This window comes from Scophthalmus maximus, chromosome 7, assembly GCF_022379125.1.
Source record: "Scophthalmus maximus strain ysfricsl-2021 chromosome 7, ASM2237912v1, whole genome shotgun sequence".
NCBI lineage: Eukaryota > Metazoa > Chordata > Actinopteri > Pleuronectiformes > Scophthalmidae > Scophthalmus > Scophthalmus maximus.
The window spans coordinates 23,588,076-23,613,608 of record NC_061521.1 but is presented as its reverse complement, the minus strand read 5'-3'; the positions used below and the strand labels follow the sequence as shown (position 1 = coordinate 23,613,608).

The 25,533-nt window shown below is 39.3% G+C and overlaps 2 protein-coding genes across 2 annotated transcripts; both read right to left on the bottom strand.

The window, feature by feature from the left end:
* Positions 1 to 728: 728 nt before the first annotated feature.
* On the bottom strand, positions 729 to 11,753 carry LOC118315111 (myosin heavy chain, fast skeletal muscle). Its single transcript, XM_035642126.2, has 41 exons — positions 11,687 to 11,753; positions 11,500 to 11,540; positions 10,712 to 10,932; positions 10,493 to 10,636; positions 10,247 to 10,403; positions 10,125 to 10,152; positions 9,936 to 10,044; positions 9,748 to 9,840; positions 9,598 to 9,661; positions 9,420 to 9,518; positions 9,230 to 9,333; positions 8,974 to 9,112; positions 8,752 to 8,870; positions 8,380 to 8,529; positions 8,116 to 8,286; positions 7,717 to 8,020; positions 7,517 to 7,581; positions 7,326 to 7,413; positions 7,097 to 7,214; positions 6,883 to 7,006; positions 6,504 to 6,640; positions 6,161 to 6,416; positions 5,830 to 6,072; positions 5,568 to 5,744; positions 5,335 to 5,480; positions 5,149 to 5,239; positions 4,656 to 5,045; positions 4,406 to 4,532; positions 4,195 to 4,313; positions 3,917 to 4,113; positions 3,458 to 3,641; positions 3,201 to 3,366; positions 2,989 to 3,113; positions 2,587 to 2,895; positions 2,286 to 2,489; positions 2,029 to 2,154; positions 1,771 to 1,941; positions 1,565 to 1,669; positions 1,362 to 1,457; positions 1,034 to 1,165; positions 729 to 829 (listed from the first exon to the last, which is right to left on the bottom strand). The coding sequence occupies exons 3-41, from the start codon at positions 10,916 to 10,918 to the stop codon at positions 809 to 811; spliced, it is 5,805 nt and encodes a 1,934-aa protein (XP_035498019.1). The 5' UTR covers positions 10,919 to 10,932; positions 11,500 to 11,540; positions 11,687 to 11,753; the 3' UTR covers positions 729 to 808.
* A 2,150-nt stretch (positions 11,754 to 13,903) lies between these two features.
* On the bottom strand, positions 13,904 to 24,702 carry LOC118315115 (myosin heavy chain, fast skeletal muscle-like). The gene is made up of 41 exons (XM_047333021.1): positions 24,654 to 24,702; positions 24,428 to 24,470; positions 23,961 to 24,182; positions 23,742 to 23,885; positions 23,501 to 23,657; positions 23,379 to 23,406; positions 23,189 to 23,297; positions 23,001 to 23,093; positions 22,851 to 22,914; positions 22,673 to 22,771; positions 22,483 to 22,586; positions 22,220 to 22,358; positions 21,998 to 22,116; positions 21,525 to 21,674; positions 21,261 to 21,431; positions 20,862 to 21,165; positions 20,708 to 20,772; positions 20,517 to 20,604; positions 20,293 to 20,410; positions 20,080 to 20,203; positions 19,674 to 19,810; positions 19,334 to 19,589; positions 19,008 to 19,250; positions 18,746 to 18,922; positions 18,513 to 18,658; positions 18,319 to 18,409; positions 17,826 to 18,215; positions 17,568 to 17,694; positions 17,357 to 17,475; positions 17,079 to 17,275; positions 16,613 to 16,796; positions 16,273 to 16,438; positions 16,061 to 16,185; positions 15,651 to 15,959; positions 15,353 to 15,556; positions 15,115 to 15,240; positions 14,856 to 15,026; positions 14,650 to 14,754; positions 14,458 to 14,553; positions 14,211 to 14,342; positions 13,904 to 14,005 (listed from the first exon to the last, which is right to left on the bottom strand). The coding sequence occupies exons 3-41, from the start codon at positions 24,165 to 24,167 to the stop codon at positions 13,985 to 13,987; spliced, it is 5,805 nt and encodes a 1,934-aa protein (XP_047188977.1). The 5' UTR covers positions 24,168 to 24,182; positions 24,428 to 24,470; positions 24,654 to 24,702; the 3' UTR covers positions 13,904 to 13,984.
* Positions 24,703 to 25,533: the final 831 nt, after the last annotated feature.

The window sequence follows — 25,533 nt, the reverse complement described above, 5'->3', positions numbered from 1 at the left end:
AAAGACATTTCAGAAATAATTACTTTGACAATGAAGTGTACCCAATAATCACTCTTGCCAAACTCCCTCTCAAGAGAGCTTTTTATAAATATGATGGTAAGGTCACCACACCTTAAAATAGCTGGTATAGATTACAGTGCAATATTTCTTTAGCTCCCTTATCAGGAGATACTGTACATATATAAATATATATATATATGTATATATATATATCTACATGATCAATATAATTTTATTTTTATTTTTATTTATTTTATTGTAGTTTTGTTCTGCTAGTGCAGCTGAATTAGAAAGCCTTAATTGCCATTGTAGATAGAATCTTACAATGACATTTGGGAGGCTATTTTGTTCAGTGCAAAACAGTTAAGTTAAAAGTGCTGTTTTGTTCAGAAAGTTTTGTGATCAGAGCCAAATATGTGTATACTATCCGTGATTCTGGGATACCAGTCTATTGTGCTATCTTCAATCCTGCTATTTTTTGGACTTGGTAGTTAATCTATTTTCATGAAAATCTTCCAGATTACAAAAAAAGTGTCTCAATTTAAACACATTTACTTGTCTTTTTTCTTCTTTTTTGTGTGTTACAAAACAATTTAAATTATGCTTAACTAAAGAAATTAATCATTAATGATTGGAAATATGATTGGTTACTGCCTCTTATGTTTTTACATGATTTTTGATTGGACATTACAAATCATTAAAAGAGATAAAAGCAATAGACAGCAAGATTGAGAGCAACAGCTTCATCTTTATTGTGTCAGCATTGTATCATATTATATGATTCATCATAGCTTGCTTTCAGTGTGCTTTATTCTGCTGCTTCTTTTCCCTGTAAAAACAGATAAATGTTTTTTGTGAGTTACAGTTTAATCAGCTTTAGGTGACAGTTGATTTTGATCAGATTTTTAACATTATTAAAACCTCATACGATGTTAACATAATGTGACATTTTTATATATCTGCTGTAATAATTGAAAATATTTAGTGAATTAAATGATGATGATAAAATTTGTGTTTGTTTCACCAGACTGACCTTGCCAGAGTCACGGCTCTTGACTCTGAGCTTGTTGACCTGGGACTCTGCGATGTCAGCACGCTCCTCAGCCTCCTCCAGCTCATGCTGGACCTTCCTGCACTTGGACAGGTGAACATTGGCCTGCTCCTCCTGGAATACAATACAAGGTAAAATGTTTAATTGTTCAGGCCAGCAGATGTATTGTACATGAAATATGATGTGGTATTTTCACCAATTGTTTATTTATTTAATAAATATTTACAATGCTCATTAATTGACAGTTAGTTGTATCTGCTATTTAAAGAATCAAGTTGTCATTGTTTAAAAATAAATGTTTTGCCCTTACCGCTTCCTCAGTCTGCCTCTTGTAGGCCTTCACCTTGAGTTGCAACTTATCAACCAGATCCTGCAGCCTGGCAACGTTTTTCTTGTCCTCCTCAGTCTGTAGATGAAAATATATTGAATTTCATGTTCATATGTTTTAATTGGAAGTTTAGTGTTAGATAAATTTGTGCTATACAAATTGACAAAAAGTCAAAGTGTATATACCTGATAGGTGAGCTCCTTCACTCTCCTCTCGTATTTGCGGACACCCTTAACAGCATCTGCTCCACGTCTCTGCTCAGCCTCAACCTCTGTCTCCAGCTCACGCACCTTGAGAAATCCACAAAATATATATGGTGTTTAGAATACAGGTGTGTTGATGTTTTCTTACCTTTGTTCATCTGTGTAAATTTGTGATGTGGCTGTCTTACTCTAGACTCCAGTTTCTGGAGCTGCTTCTTGCCTCCCTTCATAGCCAGGTTCTCAGCCTCATCCAGACGGTGCTGCAGGTCCTTGACAGTGACCTCTAGGTTCTTCTTCATCCTCTCCAGGTGAGAGCTTGTATCCTGCTCCTTCTTCAGCTCCTCAGCCATCATTGCGGCCTACGAAATATAACATTTAAATTAGAAGTTTCATGAAAAAAGCACTGTTACCAGTAGTACAAAAGTAAACATAAAATTTAAGCCTACATCAGTGATGGCCTTCTTAGCCTTCTCCTCTGCATTCCTTGCTTCCTGAACAGTGTCATCAACTTCACTCTGGATCTGGACCAGGTCAGATTCAAGCTTCTTCTTGGTGTTCAGAAGGCTTGTGTTCTGAAAGAGGAAAAGATTGAGTTATTAATGTCACCAAATGCATGATTTTTATGTTTAATATTCATGTATTTAATATATTTAAAAACTCATTTTATTTTTTAATTATAGAGGATAAAGTTGTATTCGTTCACCTGAGAGTGCAGAAGTCCCACACGCTCACTGGCATCCACCAGCTCCTGTTCAGCGACTTTGCGACCTCTCTCTGTCTGTTCCAGAGCAGCTCTAAGTTCCTCAATTTCAGTCACCATGAGACCGTTTCTGCGATCCACCATAGCAGCTTGTTCCTTGAGGTCATCCTGGGCTCTACAAGCATCGTCAAGGTGCAGTTGAGCATCCTAGTGAAAAGAATATCAAGAAAATACACATGAACACCATAATAAAGGTGCACTCACTACGCTATCATTTTTACAATGTTTCTACGTCTTACGATACCTTCAGCTGTGCCTGCACATTCCTCAGCTGCTTCTGGGACTCAGCAGCCTGGCGATTGGCATGGCTGAGCTGAATCTCCATCTCATTCAGGTCTCCCTCCATCTTCTTCTTGATTCTCAGGGCATCGTTCCTGCTCCTGACCTCAGAATCCAGAGTGCTCTGCATGGAGTCAATCACCCTCTGACTGTTTCTCTTGATCTGCTCCATCTCCTCATCTTTTTCTGCCAGCTTCCTGTCCACCTCACCCTTGATCTGGTTGAGTTCCAGCTGGACACGCAGGATCTTGGACTCTTCATGTTCCAGAGATCCCTGATGATTTGCACAAGCAAATATTCATCATTGAACTTCAGACTTGTCATACCAATATACAGTATTTGTCCACAATTTGAGTTAAAAATGTACCTCAGCCTCCTCAAGAGCTGTCTGGATCTCAGATTTCTCTGTCTCCACCTGCTTCTTGGACTTCTCCAGTTCATGGATGCTCTTGCCAGTCTCACCAATCTGTTCAGTCAGATCAGAGATCTCCTCTGCAGAGGGACACATGTTAAATATTGTCAAGCCTTGAAATGTACTATGTATGTAATATGACTACCTAATTCTACCAAGGAACTTACGCTGCAGGTTCTTGTTTTCGCGCTTCATGGTCTCCAGCTGATCCAGAGCTTCCTCATAAGAGTTCTTCATCTTGAACAGCTCAGTGCTGAGAGAACGAGCCTCCTTCTGAGCTCCTTCAAGTTCTGACTGACCTTCCTCGTACTTTTGTTTCCACTCTGCCAAAACCTGAATGACAATATTTATACTGTTCAGTTAGATATTTAGCAATAAAAAGGCTATTCCCCAAAAAATGAAATGTGTTTTACAACTTGGTCACCTTGTCAAAGTTTCTCTGCTTCTTGTCCAGGTTAGCAGCCAGCCCATTCGCCCTCTCGACATCAATCATGAGGTCCTCCACCTCACTCTGGAGCCTCTGTTTGGTTTTCTCCAGAGATGCACACTTGGAGTTTACAGCCTCGATCTGTTCCTCAGCCTCCTGAAGACGCTGGGCAAGCTTTTTCCTTTTGGAGAAAAAAACTTACATTTGTCTCTTAACGAAAACCTTGAATTTACAAATACTTTGTTACTTTAACAGATAATGTATTTATGTTTTTTTGGAAATTAGATAAACACACTAAAATTGCGCTACTTAGCAAAGTTTTACATAGCACTAAACAAATGACAAAAAAATAAATTAATGTTTCAATGAATGTAATGTGCTAGTATTGACCCCAGCTATTTTCAGTTGAGCTACAAGTAATGCCACATGTGGTTTACCTATTTAAATTTCACTCACTTGGACTCTTCAAGCTCCTCAGTGCGCTGGATAGCATCAGTTTCATACTTAGATCTCCACTGAGCCACCTCACTGTTGGCCTTGGACATTCCACGCTGCAGCTCAGCCTTGGCCTCCTGCTCCTCCTCAAACTGTTCCCTCAGCAGATCACAGTCATGGCGGGCGGATTGCAGTCCATGGGCAAGAGCATTCTTGGCCTGTTATGAGAAATATAATTGAATGTGCATAATTTCTAAATCTTATTAAATAATACCAGGACATGCTTAATTTTCTCTTACCTTAACCTCCTCCTCAATCTGTCTCTTCAGCTCCTCAACCTGCTGTGTGAAGGCCTGTTTGCCTCTGGTCAACTGGGAGACAAGAGCTTCCTTCTCTTCAATTTGACGGGCAAATTCACCTTGTGTGAAAAAATTATCACAGGTTACTTTATATTCAGTTTCTCTGTCACATACTGAAGATCACTGTAGTCTAACACTGTCTGATACATACCATTTTCTGTCAGGAGACGTGCTTTCTGTCCACTCACGTCATTGATTTGACGGACATTTTCATCATTCTTGGTCTTCAGTTCGCTATGTTGGTCCTCAAGAGTACGGCACATCTTTTCAAGATTTCCCTTGAGAAGAAAAAGAAAAATGACTTTATTTATAATAAAAGTATATCATTTATAATGCTATTTCATGGATAGATGATATACGTGAATAGTACATTAAATACTATACTATTTATTTTTATATACCTTTGCTTTGGCAACAGCCTCCATGTTGCTGGAGAGGTCATCAATCTCCATCTTGTATTCACTCTTTTCCTTTTCAAGCTTCTGTTTGACACGCTGGAGGTTGTCGATCTGCTCTCCCAGCTCAGCAACGCTGTCAGCCTGTTTCTTGCGAAGAGAAGCAGCAGTGGCTTCATGCTGCAGAGTGGACTCCTCAAGGTCACGACGGAGCTTCTGGAACTCAGCCTCACGTTTCTTGTTCATCTCAATCTGAGAAGCAGTGGCACCACCAGCCTCCTCCAGCCTCTCACTGATTTCCTCAAGTTCCCTGGAGAGATCAGCCCTCTGCTTCTCAACCTTGGCACGAGCTGCACGCTCAGCCTCAATCTCCTCTTCCAGTTCCTCAATACGGGCCTGTTAAATGTAAATGCATTGTCTTTTAGTCACTTTTCAATGTTAAAACACAACATACCGATAACATGCTGTAATGTTATATGTAACACAATATGTCAATTACCTGAAGCTCCTTGATCTTCTTCTGAAGCTGAGCGCCCATTGACTGCTCATCCTCAATCTTGCTTAGGAGTTGACTGGTTTCAAAGTCCTTCCTGTGAGTGACAAAGTTCATAGTAAGAGTTCATGCATGCAAATAAATATGTCTAGAATAATTTTTTTGATGCGGAAGGAAACAAAATGTAGTTACTTTTTCAGTTTCTCATCAGTCTGCTGCTTGTCATTCTCAAGATCCATGATGGATTCCTGGGCAAGTTTCAGATCACCCTCAAGCTTTCTCTTGGCTCTCTCAAGGTCCATACGCAGCTTCTTCTCTTGTTCCAAAGAACCCTCAAGCTACATATTGACAAATAGAGTTTGTAATCAAAATGTTGAAAATAAAAGTTTTGTTTTGTAATCCTAAGTGATTGAGTTTAAACTTACATCATCGACTTGCTGCTCAAGCTTGGTCTTGGCCTTGGTCAAAGTGTTGACTTTGTCTTCCTCAGCCTGGAGGTCATCAAGAGTCTGCTGATGAGCCTCCTGAAGGGCTTTCTTCTCCTTGGTCAGCTTAGCAATGCTCTCATCTTGAGATGCCATCTCTTCCGTCAGGTTCTTGACCTATGTTCCCATGCAAGTTATTGTTATTAAACAGATAATAATCATAATTTTATTTTATGTGCTTGATATATTAATATTTACAAACCTTGTTCTCAGTGGCGTGTTTTTCCTTCTCCACCTTGGCCAATGTAAGCTCTAGATCATCAATATCCTTCTTAAGCTCAGAACATTCATCCTCCAGCTTCCTCTTCTTTGCAGTAAGCTCAGCATTGATTTCCTCTTCATCCTCCAGTCTCTCAGTTGTTTCTTTGAGTTTGGCCTCCATCTGAATCTTACTCTTTATGAGTCCCTCACATCTTTCCTCAGCATCGTTTAGATTCTCTGATTCCTATGTCATTGTATGAGCACATTTAGTGTTAGCACATCAACATTTGATCGACAAACATGAAAAGTTACAGTATCTGATGTGTACTTACGGATGCCACTTGGAGCTGCAGATCATTCTTCTCCTGCAGAAGAGACACCATCTTCTCTTCCAGTTCCTTCTTCTTGGCCAGTGCAGTAGCCAAGTCTGTGGTCATCTTATCATAGTTCTCCTTCATATTAGCCAGCTCCTTCTCAGTTTCAGCAGTCTTCAGCAGAGGCTTGATCTTGTAGTACACCTTCATCCATGGCCAATGTTTCACATTCATGAATGAGCGGATGTTGTACTGGATGCTATAGATGGCTTCCCTGTGAACAAAATAAAAATTGTTATTGAAATTGTTCTGGATTTTTTCACCCCATCACTGTGTCCATAGATATTGGTTTTAGACTTACCTTCTTTCTGTCATCTTCACAAACTCCTTTCTCATGAGGTAAGCACGGCAGAGAGCCTGAGTCATTGTGACCAGAATTGCCAGCTTGTCATCTCTCATCTCCTCAAGGGTACCCAGTAGACCAGCCTTGAAGAACACCTGAATCAGCAAACAACAGAAACAGACTTTTAAGTATCCCAAATCGGAAAGGAATAGGTCTTTCACAGTTGGCCATGTGATGACTTTCCTGCATCTATAGCACAGATTAATCATTTCTCCCTTTCATATGGTCCAACTTTGGACGAAATTATTTAAACCACTTGAGGAACACTCCAAATTAAAAGCCAAGCAGTCGTCAATTCATTGAATTAATTATGCTGAATTAAAATGCATGGTCTTACTTTTGTGTGTCCAAATTTGTACTCATCGTGGTTAACATCAATCGATCCAAGCAGCTTCTCTGAAGCCTTCTTGTTGTCAATGAATTGGCCCTCAGGGATGACACTGGCATTCAATACCTTGTACCTTTTATGAGAGGAGTAATGGTGTTTGTGAGTATTTGTTTCGTAGTTTGTGTCAAAAAGTATAAATTCTTCAAAGTATAATCACTGATACCTCTGCTTGAAGTCACCATAAAGGATTCTGCTGGGGAAACCTTTTCTGCAGATTCTGATACCCTCCAGCACACCATTACACCTGAGCTGGTGGATGACCAGGAAGTTCTCCATCAAACCTGTAGGAGAGACATTTCATAACTTCTTGAACCTGCACAAAATTAGGTAAACCATTATCACAAAACAAGCTATTCAGCAAAAACTAAATTGAAATGATTATATTTGCATACCTGGAGTCTTTGACTCATTGGGAATCAGGCAGCGCACAAAGTGAGGATGGGTGCTCCTCAAGTTAGTCATCAGCTTGCCCAAGTTCTCCTATAGATACAGAAAAGTAAGTCTTGTCAGAAAATTTAACATTTTAGTTTGTTTATCAACTGAAATGTGATGTTATTCCTCCGTTTGCAATAATAAAGCTTACCCTAAACTGTGAAGACACAGTCTGCATAGAACCACCCTTCTTCTTGCCTCCCTTCTTGGTAGTATCTTTAGATAATTTGACATTTTAACATTTTGTTAGAACAAGACTAAATATACACAGAGACACATGTTACATTTAGTATACAGTATTTATAATCATAACATATGTTTTGATTTATTGTAGTTAATTCTGTATCATACCCTCAGCAGCAGGAGGAGGATACAGGACAGCCACCAGTTTAACTGAGGACTTTGCGTACAGCTGCAGAGCAGACTCATTCAGTGGGTCCTTGTTCTTGTCCAGCCAGCCAGCGATATTGTAGTCCACAGTACCAGCATAGTGCACCAGGGAGAAGTGGGCCTCAGCCTTGGTCTTGCTGGGTTTTGGCTTCTCAAATGCTTTGTTTTTGCCAAGATGCTGATCATAGAGCTTATTCTTGAAAGATGTATCTGTAGCCTTGGGGAACATGCACTCCTCTTCAAGGATGGAGAAGATGCCCATGGGCTTGATGAAAATGCAAAGAATATATCAGTATAACATGACTTGACAAGATTCTTTAGCAGAATCAAAAACAGTAATATCCCCAAATGTATGTGTACCTTTTCAATCAGCTCAATGCAGGCAGCCAAGTCCATGCCAAAGTCAATGAACTCCCAGATAATACCCTCCTTCTTGTACTCCTCTTGCTCCAGGACAAACATGTGGTGATTGAAGAACTGTTGCAGTTTCTCATTGGTGAAGTTGATGCACAGCTGCTCCAAGGTGTTGAACTGCGAGGGGACAAATAATCGGCATAATCCCTCACACGCAATAAAAAAGACTTGGTCATATTTCAATGAAGGGTTGTTGTGAATGAAGCTTACATCAAAGATTTCAAAGCCGGCAATATCCAGGACACCAATGTAGGAGTTCCTTGACTGCTTAGTGTCCAACATCTGGTTGATACGGATAACCATCCACAAGAACATCCTCTCATAGATAGACTTGGCCAGGGCTGTCACTGAGTTATTCACCTGTAGAAAAATAACACATTTTTATAAAGTCTGTCAACAGTTTTGTAAAATCCTGTACAGCCTTTACCCTGAGCATCCTCTGATATAAAGTAATCAAACTATCATAAATGCACATTAGCATTTAATATTCAAAACCCATTTTTATGAACTCTGTTCTACTTTAAATTCCTGGAACTACCAAAATTTAGCTGTTTTCTATCCAATGGACTACTTTATGTTTACCTGAGCGACAGTCTGTCCCTTGGTGACAAACTCATTTCCGACCTTCACTCTGGGATAGCACAGAGCCTTCAGCATGTCAGCAGAGTTCAGACCCAACAAATAAGCAACCTTATCAGCATCTGAAAATGGTTTAATCATACACAGTTAATACAAACAATATGTAACAGTGATTGTCCCTCTTGATAGAACAGAAACCAGTTCGATATGATACTAAATACTTGCCTTCTGTGCCATCAGGCTCAGCCTGCTCCTCACGCTGCTTCTGCTTGAACTTCATGTTACCATGGTGGAGCACAGAACCAGTGAGCTTGTAGATGCCCATCTTCTCTTCATTAGTGAAGCCCAGGATATCAATAGCGTTCTGTGTTCAGAAGAATAATCCACAAAACATCAGCACTTTAGAATATGCATTGAAAAGATCACTTTATATATCACATCAAATGCTTGTTCAAATATTTAAAATATTAAGATCACTCACATCAGTGGCTTCCAGCTCAACTTTGTCATCAATGCTGGCTACAGTGATCTGACCCATGCTGATCAGTGGGAAGTCATAGGGGTTGGTTGTGATGAGGGACATTTCTGAAAATCAAAAAGGGGAAAAAAGGTCAGTACAGTCTTTCACAAAAAGACTGTTTTAAAAATGTGTATTGACTCAATCTTATTACCAATCAGCTCAGGTTTGTGGTTTGTCATCATCTGGTAGAAGATGTGGTAACCTCTCTCCTCACGCAGCTGGTATGTTACTCTTGACTTCTCCAGCAGATCTAAGAATGTTGTTCATTAGTCTCAACCTGGCCAATTCTCAATTTCAGCCATCTATTTTCTATGAGGATTGTTACTTACATGTCTCAATATCAGCACTAGCCAGTTTGCCAGTTGTGCCGAAATGGATTCTGATGAATTTACCCTGTTTACAATAGAGGAATTGTTAGTCTTCCCACACAGCCTACGTGTAACAATAATTTTCTCTTGAAAAAAACAACCCATACTTACGAAACGAGAAGAGTTGTCATTCCTCACGGTTTTGGCATTACCGTAGGCCTCCAGCAGGGGATTGGCTGCAATAATCTGATCCTCCAGTGAACCCTATAAAACAAGTTCAGAAATGAAATCAGAAAAGGACTTTCTTTCTGGTTATATACTTTGTATTGCTCCTACTTTCTCTTGTCATCATAACATACTTGAATTTTGCCAGCTTCTGGCTTCTTCTTATCTCCTCCCACTGAGATTGTTGCAAAGTACTGGATGACACGCTTGGTGTTCACAGTCTTTCCAGCACCAGATTCTCCACTGGGTATAAACACAAATTCATAAGTATTTGATTAAGATATTTGATGATATGAAACAGAGTCAACATTTGTCAAACTTACGTGATCAAAACAGACTGGTTCTCCCTATCTGTTAAAATAGAAAACAAATGAATTGACCATGAATTTCTGCAACAGAAACCTCAAATGATTACAAATTCCGCAATGTCAAGTTAAGGACCTACCAGTAAGCATGTTCTGAAAAGCGTTGTCAGAGACAGAGAAGATGTGGGGTGGAGCCTCCATACGCTTCTTGCCTCTATAGGCATTTACAACTTCAGCATCGTACACTGGGAGCCACTTATAGGGGTTCACGGTGGCACAGAACAATCCAGAGTAGGTCTGAAAGTGATGTTGACATATAACAGTTAATTCTTTATATGGTTTTTGATTTCAGCATTTCTGATAGCTTTTTAGAAATATTGTCTTACGTAGATCATCCATGCTGCATAACGCTCTTTGAGATTATACAGAACAGAGGCTTCATTGAGATGGGTCATCATAGCCATGTCCTCAATTTTGTCATACTTGGGAGGGTTCATTGGAGTGACGTCATCTTCTTTAACTGTCCTCTCCTGCAACATGACATTGGTCACAATTAGAAATTATCACATTTAATTTCCAGTTGAGTCTGACTTTATGATACAAACCTCCGAGGTGTCCAGGACTTTGACAGTGACTTTGGCACCATCTTTCTTGACGATTGTTCCCTTCACGTACAGCTCTTTGGCATCGACCACATAGCAGGCAGCCTTGGCATCAAATGGTTTGCTTTGAGCCTCAATTCTCTCCCTCTCTGGCTTACGAAGGTAAACGGCAGCCTTGCCATAAATGGCCATCTCTGCGTCCGTACTCATGGTGGCAAATTTTTCTGTTAGGTAATAACAAATAAGAGTAATCTAATTCAGCAAAGTTTAAACTACTACCATCAGTGAATGTAAAAAACAAACAAGTACTTAAAGGGGGATTAAGGTATTTAAATCCAATACACTTTTTGTAAAATTCACTAAACATTTCCGCAAGCTGTCGGTTCTGTGTGCAGCCCTAAATAAAAACCAATGAAACACCACAACACTGCATGTGCAGGTGGTAAAAATCACTCCTCGACATGTTAAGAGTCTTGCTAGTGAATAATGGCCCAGTGTTTGGCTCATTAATGGCTCATTAAATCGGGTTCAAGGCTCAGTTAGTGCAGTAAATTCATCAACAACAACAAAGAAAAAGACAAGCTTTCCCCAAAATCGCTTACTGCCCCTTTAATTAACATATCTGTATTCAATTTACGTCTGTACTTCAACATAAGTGACTGGACCTGTGCTGCATTATTATAGATATGGTTAACACTAACATGCATTTTTGACAAAAGTGGATAGATTAAGATGAACCAATCAACTACATGAAATACATATTCATGAAAACAAAAAGAGTTTTCTCATACCTGACCCTCTTTATGCCAAAAGTCTGTTATATTCCACAATCCTGTTGAAATCATGTAATATATTTTCAGTTATTGATGCAAGTTTAAAGCAAAGATTTGTTCAATTGACATAATACTAATATATATACATATATATATATATGATTAAAATATTAAATAATTTAAAGCACACAGAAGATAAGCCTACCACAAGCTGGAGTCGTCAAGGATCTCCTACCACACACTGCAATGTCCGATTGGGCTCCTTATATTAGATTCGGATTGTGCATGCTGCAATATTTAATCATGGGAGATATTCAAAATGTGGTGTGGATAACATTAATGGCAGACATCCATTTGCAGTGCTCGTTCATGCACCATGTTTGAGATTTTAGAGAGGCCGATTCCTGTTGCCTGGCTTGCGTTCTACACTGCTTTACACCTTGCCACAACCCCAAAGACCTTCATAGGCTTCACATTTTTTGCATCTGTATAAGTCTAACCTTCACATCAAAGTGTTGTTGTTGTTGTTGTTGTAAAAATATATAACTTTCTATAAACTTACTCTGAACATTTTGATTTAGTTATGTATTTCTATTATAAGGTTGCAAGTGGAATCCATTACTGCTGTTATGAATCCAAGTTGACTACAGCTGTTGTTTTCAAGCTACTCTGTGTATTCAAAAGCTTAAAGTCTCCTGTTGAAAAAGATGCTTGATGCATACATTTATTTGATTTATGAAACAGTGAAGAAGTGTTTGAGTGAGTTTATAGGTCAATCATAGTCGGTTGCATCACCAGGAGCATAAACAAATGTTGCTGTTATAAAATTTATACTTAATAGGGTTAGGGTTATGGGTTAGGGTTTGTTCTCTATGTTTCACCACAAATGCAGCTTAATAGGTCTTCTACACTCAAAGACTTGGATTGGAATCCTAGCATTGAAAGTGTTTCGCTTACAAAGCAGAAGTTAAAAAGGGACGCATGCCAAATAAGGTTAGGGTGACAGCTGATGGTTACTCGGGTTTAACATATGTTGCTGGTACAGCCATCTTATGTTTCAGGTTTTTATTAGCAAAGGCAGATCTTGAATATGTGATTGTTTAAAAAAAAAGGTTGCTTTAATTTGAAGTCTTTTTACTAAATATTTATTTCAACAATTTGGGTGCTTTGTTTAATGTCTTTTTTTTTGTTGAAGAAATTGATTCATTTGTTTGAATAAAATAATTGTAAATTAATAATATTAATACAAAGTTGTGCAAATATTTTTCGTAAAAGAACTTTCGTAAAATAATGATGATGATATGATAATTCAGATGAAATTGCTTCACAAGCAGTAAATAATGGAAAACTATATAACTATTACTTTTGATTAAGTGTAAGAGATATGTCTGTGGTATTCACACTCATATGTCAAGCTATTAACACTTTTACTGACTCTGCAGTCATTGTAGACCAAGTATATTTCTAGCTCACACACATCAGTGGACAGTTAAGGTCACTGCACTGCACTTTTAAAGCACACAAATGTCCACATTATACTGTCACCCAATAAATTTGAAATATTAAAAGTCTTTTCTGACAAAGACATTTATAAATGAATTACTTTAACAATGAAGTGTCAATAATCACTCATGCCAAACTCCCTCTCAAGATAGAGCTTTTTATAAATATGGTATAGGTATAGATTACTTGAGGCAGTGTCATATTTCATTAGCTCCCTTATACTGTACAGATGTACAAGATTATAACAGGATTGTTGACATTTGGCTTCATATAACTGTTGTTATTATCATTGTTGGTATGTTGGTATAACGATTCATTTTATTGTAATTTTGTTCCGCTAGTGCAGCTGAAAACCTTCATTGTCATTGCACATAGAATCTTACTATGAAATTTGGAGAGCTATTCTGTGTGCTGTTTCAAAAAATGTTGTGATCAGAGCCAAATATGTGTGTAATTCTGGGATACCAGAGTCTATTGTGCTGTCATCAATCCTGCTGTTGGCCTCCCAAGAAAAGTAATAGGTGAAAGTGTATTTTTGGATTTGGTAGTTGATCTATTTTCATGCAAAGAAAATTTTCTTTATAACCCTAGTCTGTTTTCCCTGACCTCAACAGGTCATTATGGGTGCCACAACAAATAATGGACAAGCATATTGGCTACCCGTTCCACCTTAAACTCAAATGTCAAACACTATTTTAGCAGTTTTGGTTACTGTTTGGCTGAAAACTTGATAATGTGTTACAAAACAATTGAATGTATGCTACACTAACAAGAAAGTCTGCATTAATGAATGATTGGAAATATGATTTGGTTACTACCTTTTTTTGATCGGAGATTATTTCTGATTGGAAATACAAATCATTAAAATCTCACATTAGCTACCTTTCATGGGAAGCAAAGAGATAAAATAGACAGCAAGTTTAAGAGCAACAGCTTAATCTTTATTGTGTCAGCATTTTATCATATTATATGATTCATTATAGCTTGCTTTCAGTGTGCTTTACTCAGCTGCTTCTTTTCCCTGTAAAAACAGAAAAATGGTTTTGTGAGTTACAGTTTAATCAGCTGTAGGTGACAGTTAATTTTGATCAGATTTTTAAGTAGTGGGTTAGGGTAAGCTTTAGTATTTAAACCGAATACAATTTTTTTGCTGTAATAAACAAACATATTTAGTGAAAAAAACAATGATGATAGAATTTTTGTTTATTGTATTTGACCAGACTGACCTTTCCGGAGTCACGGCTCTTGGCTCTCAGCTTGTTGACCTGGGACTCTGCGATGTCAGCACGCTCCTCAGCCTCCTCCAGCTCATGCTGGACCTTCCTGCACTTGGAGAGGTGAACATTGGCCTGCTCCTCCTGGAATACAATACATAGTAAAATGTTTAATTGTTCAGACCAGGAGATGTATTTTACATGAAATATGACGAAGTATCAAATTGTCATTGTTTACAATTAAACGCTTTGCCCTTACCGCTTCCTCAGCCTGCCTCTTGTAGGCCTTCACCTTGAGCTGCAACTTATCAACCAGGTCCTGCAGCCTGGTAACGTTTTTCTTGTCCTCCTCAGTCTGTTGTAGAAAATACATAGATTTTCATGTTTTGATTGGAAGCAAAGTATTAGAATTAATTTGTACTATTTGCATTAAATGTCAATGTGTATATACCTGATAGGTGAGCTCCTTCACTCTCCTCTCGTATTTGCGGACACCCTTAATAGCATCTGCTCCACGTCTCTGCTCAGCATCAACCTCTGTCTCCAGCTCACGCACCTTGAGAAAACCAGAAAATGTATACAGCGTTTAGAGTCCAGGTGTGTTGATGTTTTCTCACCTTTGTTCATCTGTGTAAATTTGTGATGTGGCTGTCTTACTCTAGACTCCAGTTTCTGGAGCTGCTTCTTGCCTCCCTTCATGGCCAGGTTCTCAGCCTCATCCAGACGGTGCTGCAGGTCCTTGACAGCGACCTCTAGGTTCTTCTTCATCCTCTCCAGGTGAGCACTTGTATCCTGCTCCTTCTTCAGCTCCTCAGCCATCATTGCAGCCTATGAAATATAAAGTTTGAATTAGAAGTGTCATGAAAAAAGCACAGTTTAGCAGGAGTACAATACTAAACATAAAATGTAAGCCTACATCAGTGATGGCCTTCTTAGCCTTGTCCTCTGCATTCCTTGCTTCCTGAACAGTGTCATCAACTTCACTCTGGATCTGGACCAGGTCAGTTTCAAGTTTCTTCTTGGTGTTCAGAAGACTTGTGTTCTGAAAGAGGAAAAGATTGAGTCATATGAGTGAAACAAAGTCAAAATTATATAGTACTTAGAGATTTGTAAATGTATTCTTTAACTATTGAATATATAATTGTATTGTTCACCTGAGAGTGCAGAAGTCCAACACGCTCACTGGCATCCACTAGTTCCTGTTCAGCGATTTTGCGACCTCTCTCTGTCTGTTCCAGAGCAGCTCTAAGTTCCTCAATTTCAGCCACCATGAGACCGTTCCTGCGATCCACCATAGCAGCTTGTTCCTTGAGGTCATCCTGGGCTCTGACGGCATCGTCAAGGTGCAGTTGAGCATCCTATTTAAAAACAATATATTAAGAAAATATTCACATTAACCCCAAAATTAATGTATATACTGTAGTTTATACAATGATCTACGTCTAACGATACCTTCAGCTGTGCCTGCACATTCCTCAGCTGCTTCTGGGACTCAGCAGCCTGGCGATTGGCATGGCTGAGCTGAATCTCCATCTCATTCAGGTCTCCCTCCATCTTCTTCTTGATTCTCAGGGCGTCGTTCCTGCTCCTGACCTCAGCATCCAAAGTGCTCTGCATGGAGTCAGTCACCCTCTGACTGTTTCTCTTGATCTGCTCCATCTCCTCATCTTTTTCTGCCAGCTTCCTGTCCACCTCACCCTTGATCTGGTTGAGTTCCAGCTGGACACGCAGGATCTTAGACTCTTCATGTTCCAGAGTTCCCTGATGATTTGAACAAGCAAATATTCATCAATGCCTTCAGACTTGTCATACCAATATACAGTATTTTTCCACAATTGTAATCTCTCCAGATAAAAATGTACCTCAGCTTCCTCAAGAGCTGTCTGGATCTCAGATTTCTCTGTCTCCACCTGCTTCTTGGTCTTTTCCAGCTCATGGATGCTCTTGCCAGTCTCACCAATCTGTTCAGTCAGATCAGAGATCTCCTCTGCAGAGAGCCAAGTGTTAAATATTGTCAAACTTTGAAATGTACTATGTATGTAATATGAGTACCTTATTCTACCAAGGAACTTACGCTGCAGGTTCTTGTTTTCGCGCTTCATGGTCTCCAACTGATCCAGAGCTTCCTCATAAGAGTTCTTCATCTTGAACAGCTCAGTGCCAAGAGAACGAGCCTCCTTCTGAGCTCCTTCAAGCTCTGACTGACCCTCCTCGTACTTCTGCTTCCACTCTGCCAACACCTTTAACAAAATGTCAGTAGCAATCAATATAGAGAAACTTATCAATAGAAAATGATAATAGCTTTCAATATATAGCATTTTTCAAAGCATTTGTTACAAAGTGCTTTACATAGTGGCTCAAATTGACTGAATTTGTTTTTATTTTATGTTATAGTCGCCCAAAGTTAACATTACCTTGTCAAAGTTCCTCTGCTTCTTGTCCAGGTTAGCAGCTAGCCCATTAGCCCTCTCGACATCAATCATGAGGTCCTCCACCTCACTCTGGAGCCTCTGTTTGGTTTTCTCCAGGGATGCACACTTGGAGTTCACAGCCTCGATCTGTTCCTCAGCCTCCTGAAGACGCTGGGCAAGCTTTTTCCTTTTGGAGAAAAAAGTTTAATTCGTCTCTTAACGAAAACCTTGAATTTTAAAATACCTAGTAACTTTTACAGATACTTTATTACTAGTATATCATTAAAGAATTTAGATAAACACTAAATTGGTGCCGCATAACACATTTTTACATAGTACTTAACAAATCACAAGAAAATGACTTAATGTTTCAATGAATGGGATGTCTTAATATTGACCCCAGCCATTGTCAGTAAAGCTACACATAATGCCACACATCGGGACATTTAACTACTTGAATTTTACTTACTTGGACTCCTCAAGCTCTTCAGTGCGCTGGATAGCATCAGTTTCATACTTAGTTCTCCACTGAGCCACCTCACTGTTGGCCTTGGACATTCCACGCTGCAGCTCAGCCTTGGCCTCCTGCTCCTCCTCAAACTGTTCTCTCAGCAGATCACAGTCATGGCGGGCTGATTGCAGTCCATGGGCAAGAGCATTCTTGGCCTAATATGAGAAATATAATTGAATGTGCATAATTTCTAAATCTTGTCAAATAATACCAGGACATGCTTAGCTTTTGTTTACCTTAACCTCCTCCTCAATCTGTCTCTTCAGCTCCTCAACCTGCTGTGTGAAGGCCTGTTTGCCTCTGGTCAACTGGGAGACAAGAGCTTCCTTCTCTTCAATTTGACGGCCAAATTCACCTTGTGTGATAAAATGATCACACATTACTTTATATTCAGTTTCTCTGTCAGACACTGAAGATCACTGTAGTTTAAAACTGTCTGATACATACCATTTTCTGTCAGGAGACGTGCTTTCTGTGCACCCACGTCATTGATTTGACGGACATTTTCATCATTCTTGGTCTTAATTTCGCTAAGTTGGTCCTCAAGAGTACGGCAAATCTTTTCAAGATTTCCCTTAAGAAGAAAAAGATACAGTAAAGAGACTTTATTTATAATACAAGTATATCATTAAAAATGCTATTTCATGTATAGATCATGTGCATATATAGTACATTAAATACTATACTATTTAATTTATTATATACCTTTGCTTTGGCAACAGCCTCCATGTTGCTGGAGAGGTCGTCAATCTCCATTTTGTATTCACTCTTTTCCTTTTCAAGCTTCTGCTTGACACGCTGGAGGTTGTCGATCTGCTCTCCCAGCTCAGCAACGCTGTCAGCCTGCTTCTTGCGAAGAGCGGCAGCAGTGGCTTCATGCTGCAGAGTGGACTCCTCAAGGTCACGACGGAGCTTCTGGAACTCAGCCTCACGCTTCTTGTTCATCTCAATCTGAGCAGCAGTGGCACCACCAGCCTCCTCCAGCCTCTCACTGATCTCCTCCAGTTCCCTGGAGAGATCAGCCCTCTGCTTCTCAACCTTGGCACGAGCTGCACGCTCAGCCTCAATCTCCTCCTCCAGTTCCTCAATACGGGCCTTTTAAATGTAAATGCATTGTCTTTTAGTCATCTTTCAATGTTAAAACACAACATACCGATAACATGCTGTAATGTAATATGTAACACAATATGTCAATTACCTGAAGCTCCTTGATCTTCTTCTGAAGCTGAGCGCCCATTGACTGCTCATCCTCAATCTTGCTTAGGAGTTGACTGGTTTCAAAGTCCTTCCTGTGAGAGTGACAAAGTTCATAGTTAGCGCTCATGCAGGCTATTGAAAATGTCTAGAATAATGATGCTTATTTTGATGGGGAAGGAAACTAAATGAAGTTACTTTTTCAGTTTCTCGTCCGACTGCTGCTTGTCATTCTCAAGATCCATGATGGATTCCTGGGCCAGTTTCAGATCACCCTCCAGCTTTCTCTTGGCTCTTTCAAGGTCCATACGCAGCTTCTTCTCTTGTTCCAAAGAACCCTCGAGCTGCACATTGACACATGGAGTTTTTAATTATCCTGTTCAAAATAAAAGTTTTGTTTTGTAATCCTAAGTGAGTGAGTTTAAACTTACATCATCGACTTGCTGCTCAAGCTTGGTCTTGGCCTTGGTCAAAGTGTTAACTTTGTCTTCCTCAGCCTGGAGGTCATCCAGAGTCTGCTGATGAGCCTCCTGAAGGGCTTTCTTCTCCTTGGTCAGCTTAGCAATGCTCTCATCTTGAGATGCCATCTCCTCTGTCAGGTTCTTGACCTATGTTCCCAAACAAGTTATTGTTATTAAACAGTGAATAATCATGATTTTATCTGATATGCTGGATAAATTATTATTTACAAACCTTGTTCTCAGTGGCGTGTTTCTCTTTCTCCACCTTGGCCAATGTTAGCTCCAGATCATCAATATCCTTCTTAAGCTCAGAACATTCATCCTCCAGCTTTCTCTTCTTGGCAGTAAGCTCGGAATTGATTTCCTCTTCATCCTCCAGTCTCTCAGTTGTTTCTTTGAGTTTGGCCTCCATCTGAATCTTACTCTTGATGAGTCCCTCACATCTTTCCTCAGCATCGTTTAGATTCTCTGATTCCTGTCATTGTATATACACATGAAATGTTAGCACATCAACTTTTGATCCACAAAGTTACAGCAGTCAGTCTGATGTGTACTTACTGATGCCACTTGGAGCTGCAGATCATTCTTCTCCTGCAGAAGAGACACCATCTTCTCTTCCAGTTCCTTCTTCTTGGCCAGGGCAGTAGCCAAATCTGTGGTCATCTTATCATAGTTCTCTTTCATGTTAGCCAGCTCCTTCTCAGTTTCAGCAGTCTTCAGCAGAGGCTTGATCTTGTAGTACACTTTCATCCATGGCCAATGTTTCACATTCATGAATGAGCGGACGTTGTACTGGATGGTATAGACTGCTTCCCTGTGAACAAAATAAAAATTGTAACGAAATTGATTTGTTGACCCCCCCCATGACTGTGTCTATAGTTATTGGTTTTAGACATGCCTCCTTGCTGTCATCTTCACAAATTCCTTTCTCATGAGGTAAGCACGGCAGAGAGCCTGGGTCATTGTGACCAGAGACGCCAGCTTGTCATCTCTCATCTCCTCAAGGGTACCCAGCAGACCAGCCTTGAAGAACACCTGAAAAAATATAAAATAGAGACAGACTTTTGAGTACCCCAAATTGTTGAAGACTCCTAAGTAAAGGGTATTTCATAAATAGCAATGTGATGACTGCTCTGCATATATAGCATAGATTCATAATTTCTCCATTAGATGGGGTCCAACTTTGGACGAAATTATTTAAACAACTTAAAAATGTTTGAAGTGCATTGCAAAGTAACAGCCAAGCAGGTGTCAAACTACTTTATTATTATACTTAATTAAAACAATTAATAGTTGGGTCTTACCTTTGTGTGTCCAAATTTGTACTCATCATGGTTAATATCAATTGATCCAAGCACCTTCTCTGCAGCTTTCTTGTTGTCAATGAATTGGCCCTCAGGGATGACACTGGCATTCAATACCTTGTACCTTTTATGAGAGGGGTAATGGTGTTTGTGAGTATTTGTTTTGTAGTTTGTGTCAAACAGTGTAAACGTTTAAGATGTATTAATTGATACCTCTGCTTGAAGTCAGCATAAAGGATTCTGCTGGGGAAACCTTTTCTGCAGATTCTGATACCCTCCAGCACACCATTACACCTGAGCTGGTGGATGACCAGGAAGTTCTCCATAAGACCTTTGGGAAAGACATTTCATAACTTCTTGAAATTGCTAAAAAAATTGATAAACCATTAAAACAAAACCAAGCTATTCAGCAAAAACTAAATTGAAATGATGCATACCTGGAGTCTTGGACTCATTGGGAATCAGGCAGCGCACAAAGTGAGGATGGGTGCTCCTCAAGTTAGTCATCAGCTTGCCCAAGTTCTCCTATAGATACAGAATAGTAAGTCTTGTCATGAAATCTAACATTTTAGTTTGTGTATGAACTGAGATGTGATGTTATTCCTCAGTTTGCAATATTAAAGCTTACCCTAAACTGTGAAGACACAGTCTGCATAGAACCACCCTTCTTCTTGCCTCCCTTCTTGGTAGTATCTTTAGATAATTTGAAGTAGAAACATTTTGTTAGAACAATATAATCATCAAATATGTTTTAATTTATTGAAGTTAATTATGTATCATACCCTCAGCAGCAGGAGGAGGATACAGGACAGCCACCAGTTTAACTGAGGACTTTGCGTACAGCTGCAGAACAGACTCATTCAGTGGGTCCTTGTTCTTGTCCAGCCAGCCAGAGATATTGTAGTCCACAGTACCAGCATAGTGCACCAGGGAGAAGTGGGCCTCAGCCTTGCCCTTGGCGGGTTTTGGCTTCTCAAATGCTCTGTTTTTGCCAAGATGCTGATCATAGAGCTTATTCTTGAAGGATGTGTCTGTAGCCTTGGGGAACATGCACTCCTCTTCAAGGATGGAGAAGATGCCCATGGGCTTGATGAAAAAGCAAAGAATATATCAGTATAACATGACTTGAAAAGATTCTTTAGCAGAATTACAAACAGTAATATCCCCAAATGTATGTGTACCTTTTCAATCAGCTCAATGCAGGCAGCCAAGTCCATGCCAAAGTCAATGAACTCCCAGATAATACCCTCCTTCTTGTACTCCTCTTGCTCCAGGACAAACATGTGGTGGTTGAAGAACTGTTGCAGTTTCTCATTGGTGAAGTTGATGCACAGCTGCTCCAAGGTGTTGAACTGCGAGGGGACAAATAGTCAGCATAATCCCTCACAGGCAATGAGAAAGACTTGGTCATATGTCAATGATGGGTTGTTGTGAATGAAGCTTACATCAAAGATTTCAAAGCCGGCAATATCCAGGACACCAATGTAGAAGTTCCTTTGCTGCTTAGTATCCAACATCTGGTTGATACGGATAACCATCCACAAGAACATCCTCTCATAGATAGACTTGGCCAGGGCTGTCACTGAGTTTGACACCTGTAGAAAAACAATATGATATTTTTAGAAAGTCTGTCAACCGTTTTGAAAAATCCTGTGTTACTTTCATCCTGAGCTTTCTCTGATGTTAATTAATCAAACAATCATAAAAAAATTATATACTATGTCTCTGATGACACTTGATTTATTGCACATTGTGCATCTAACATGTAATGATAAAATGCATTGAAAGTAGGGAAATAATTGAACACTGCCATTGTACTTTTTTTAATGAACTCTGTTCATACTTTAGTTCCTGGAACTACCATTAATAATCTGTTTCAATCTATAAAGCCTTTTGGAAATTGATACTTTATTTTTACCTGAGGTACAGTCTGTCCCTTGGTGACATACTCATTTCCGACCTTCACTCTGGGATAGCACAGAGCCTTCAGCATGTCAGCAGAGTTCAGACCCAGCAAATAAGCAACCTTGTCAGCATCTGAAAATGGTTTAATCATACAAAGTTAATACATACAATATATGACAGTGATTGTCCCTCTTGATAGAACAGAAACCAGTTTTATATGATACTAAATACTTGCCTTCTGTGCCATCAGGCTCAGCCTGCTCCTCACGCTGCTTTTGCTTGAACTTCATGTTACCATGGTGGAGCACAGCACCAGTCAGCTTGTAGATGCCTGTCTTGTCTTCAGCAGTGAAGCCCAGGATATCAATAGCGTTCTGTGTTCAGAAGAATAATCCTCAAAACATCAGCACTTTAGAAAATGCATTGAAACGATCACTTTTGATATCACATCAAAATCTTGCAAAATGTTCAAATATTTCAAATATTAAGATCACTCACATCAGTGGCTTCCAGCTCAACTTTGTCATCAATGCTGGCTACAGTGATCTGACCCATGCTGATCAATGGGAAGTCATAGGGGTTGGTTGAGATGAGGGCCATGTCTGAAAATCAAAGAAGGGGGAAAAGAATTCAATACAGTTTTTCAACAAGTCTGTTTTAAAATTGTGTATCAACTCTATTAGCTTACCAATCAGCCCAGGTATGTGGTTTGTCATCATCTGGTAGAAGATGTGGTAACCTCTCTCATCAGACAGCTGGTATGTTACTCTTGACTTCTCCAGCAGATCTATGAATGTTGTTCATTAGTCTCAACCATGCCAATTCTCAATTTCAGCCATTTGTTTTCTATGAGGATTGTTACTTACATGTCTCAATATCAGCACTAGACAGTTTGCCAGTTGTGCCGAAATGAATTCTGATGAATTTACCCTGTTTACAGTAGAGGAATTGTTAGTCTTCCCACAAAGCCAATGTTTAACAATAATTTTATTTTGTAAAAATCAACCCATACTTACAAAACGAGAAGAGTTGTCATTCCTCACGGTTTTGGCATTACCGTAGGCCTCCAGCAGGGGATTGGCTGCAATAATCTGATCCTCCAGTGAACCCTTTAATCCAAGTTTAGAAATGAAATCAGAAAAGGACTTTCCTTCTGGTTACATACTCTATACTGCTACTACTCTATCTTGTCATCATAACATACTTGAATTTTGCCAGAGCCTGACTTCTTCTTATCTCCTCCCACTGAGATTGTTGCAAAGTACTGGATGACACGCTTGGTGTTCACAGTCTTTCCAGCACCAGATTCTCCACTGGGTATAAACACAGACTTATAAGAATTTGATTGAGATATTTGATGATGTGAAACAAAGTCAAACATTTGTCAAACTTACGTGATCAAGACAGACTGGTTCTCCCTATCTGTTAAAATAGAAAATAAATGAATTGACAATGTATTTCTGCAACAGAAACCTTAAATGATTACAAATTCCACAATGTCAAGTTAAGGACCTACCAGTAAGCATGTTCTGAAAAGCGTTGTCAGAGACAGAGAAGATGTGGGGTGGAGCCTCCATACGCTTCTTGCCTCTATAGGCACTCACAACTTCAGCATCGTACACTGGGAGCCACTTATAGGGGTTCACGGTGGCACAGAACAATCCAGAGTAGGTCTGAAAGTGATTGTTTACATATAACAGTTAATTCTTGATATGGTTTTTGATTTCAGCATTTCTCATTTAGAAATATTGTCTTACGTAGATCATCCATGCTGCATAACGCTCTTTGAGATTATACAGGACAGAGGCTTCATTGAGATGGGTCATCATGGCCATGTCCTCAATTTTGTCGTACTTGGGAGGGTTCATTGGAGTGACGTCATCTTCTTTAACTGTCCTCTCCTGCAACATGACATTGGTCACAATTAGAAATTATCACATTTAACTTCCAGTTGAGTCTGACTTCATGATACAAACCTCCTTAGTGTCCAGGACTTTGACAGTGACTTTGCCACCGTCTTTCTTGACGATTTGTCCCTTCACGTACAGCTCTTTGGCATCGGCCACATAGCAGGCAGTCTTGGCATCAAACGGTTTGTTTTGGGCCTCAATTCTCTCCATCTCTGGCTTACGGAGGTAAATGGCAGCCTTGCCATAAACGGCCATCTCTGCGTCCGTACTCATGGTGGCGGCTTATGTCTGTGAAGCAAGTACAAAAACTTAACTTGAATGATTAACTTCTTAACACTAGTAATTACTTAGGTTTTATCTAAATTGTGTTAAAAAATCAGGGCTCAGGCTCCAGGAAATTTGTTGATTTTTCCGATTGGTAAGGATTGCAAAACTCCAGTAGTCTTTACGCCTAAGGCTACTAATAAATCTACGAATACATACTTACACTGTACATATGTTAAAATGAATCATTATATCAAATTTGTACATACCTTCCCCTTTCTCTCCGTGAAAATAATGTTGTAGTCCAAAATTCTGTTAAAAAGATGATGTTTAGTCAGTACAGGACATGACCAAAAATTAAACTTAACTTAATTATTTTAAGTTACAAGGAAGAAACAACTGTTACTTTGTTTCAGGCTAAGGCATACAAGCAACTAATCTATAAAATGAGGATTACATGTAAATGGTGCAATGCCTAATAGTTGAAGATCTCACCTGAGACAGGAACTTCACCAGTCCACCACACAATCTGGAGCTCCCCTTGGGCTCCTTATATTCAGTCTAGTTTGCTTACAAAGCAAAGTTTAAAGTAGGGCAACGTGCCAAACACGGTTTGACACTTGAGTCTTGAGGCATTTGAAATATTTTGCTGGCAGCAAATTTGGAGAATCCCTATCTAAAGTAGCTTTTGAGTTCTATTGACCCATCTAATTACTAACTGTATTAATACATATAGACAGTTAATGGATCAATGGTTTAATGTAAAAAACCCACATCTTAAGGAATAAACACCTCTAAAAAAAATACTTATACTGCTAAATAACACTTTCTTAATTAAAGTTAAAGTTATAGTTCACTAAATTTTCAAAACATTACAGATGGCCATTTTATGTACAATTAGGTACTGAAATTAAACTTTGGAAAGCCATTAAGCTTTAAATGGTTGAGTGTTTTGTCCTTTGCTTTAAGGTTTGGTTTACTTGTGGAGATTTTTAAGACTATATGAGGAATGCAAACCGTTGTTAAATGTTACAGCTGACAGTCAGTTAAAAAGAAAACATGGTGGGGGTGGATGACAGTTTTGTAGCTGTTGCTGTCTGATGACTGGATGCAGGCGATATTTTTCTGATTGTAATTCTTTGATCGTTTCGTGTTTCTAAGTGAACCTGTCAAGGAGTGGAGCAGATGATTTAGATTGCTGGTACTTGTTTTGATTTGATGCTGCACTAGTCGTTAAAGCGCATGTAATGAGGAAACAAGGCATTCATAGAAAGTAATCGACACTATAAAGTTCAGAAAAGTTTTTTATTTCTGGTTCTCCCTATTTTCCAATTTAATGTACTATACATTTATTTTCTTTTTGAAAAAAAATAAA

Bases quoted from the DNA above. Each gene is read 5' to 3' on its own strand.
- LOC118315111 (XM_035642126.2), bottom strand. From the start codon at position 10,918: ATGAGTACGGACGCAGAGATGGCCATTTATGGCAAGGCTGCCGTTTAC. The intron at 7,582-7,716 runs GTATGATACAGA...AATTATCTAAAG, and splicing joins TCCTCCTCCTGCTGCTGAGG to ATACTACCAAGAAGGGAGGC. The intron at 7,414-7,516 runs GTAAGCTTTATT...CTGTATCTATAG, and splicing joins CTGTGTCTTCACAGTTTAGG to GAGAACTTGGGCAAGCTGAT.
- LOC118315115 (XM_047333021.1), bottom strand. From the start codon at position 24,167: ATGAGTACGGACGCAGAGATGGCCGTTTATGGCAAGGCTGCCATTTAC. The intron at 18,216-18,318 runs GTAATTGACATA...TACATTTAAAAG, and splicing joins AGAAGATCAAGGAGCTTCAG to GCCCGTATTGAGGAACTGGA. The intron at 16,439-16,612 runs GTAATGTTAACT...ATTTTGTTAAAG, and splicing joins AGCAGAGGAACTTTGACAAG to GTGTTGGCAGAGTGGAAGCA.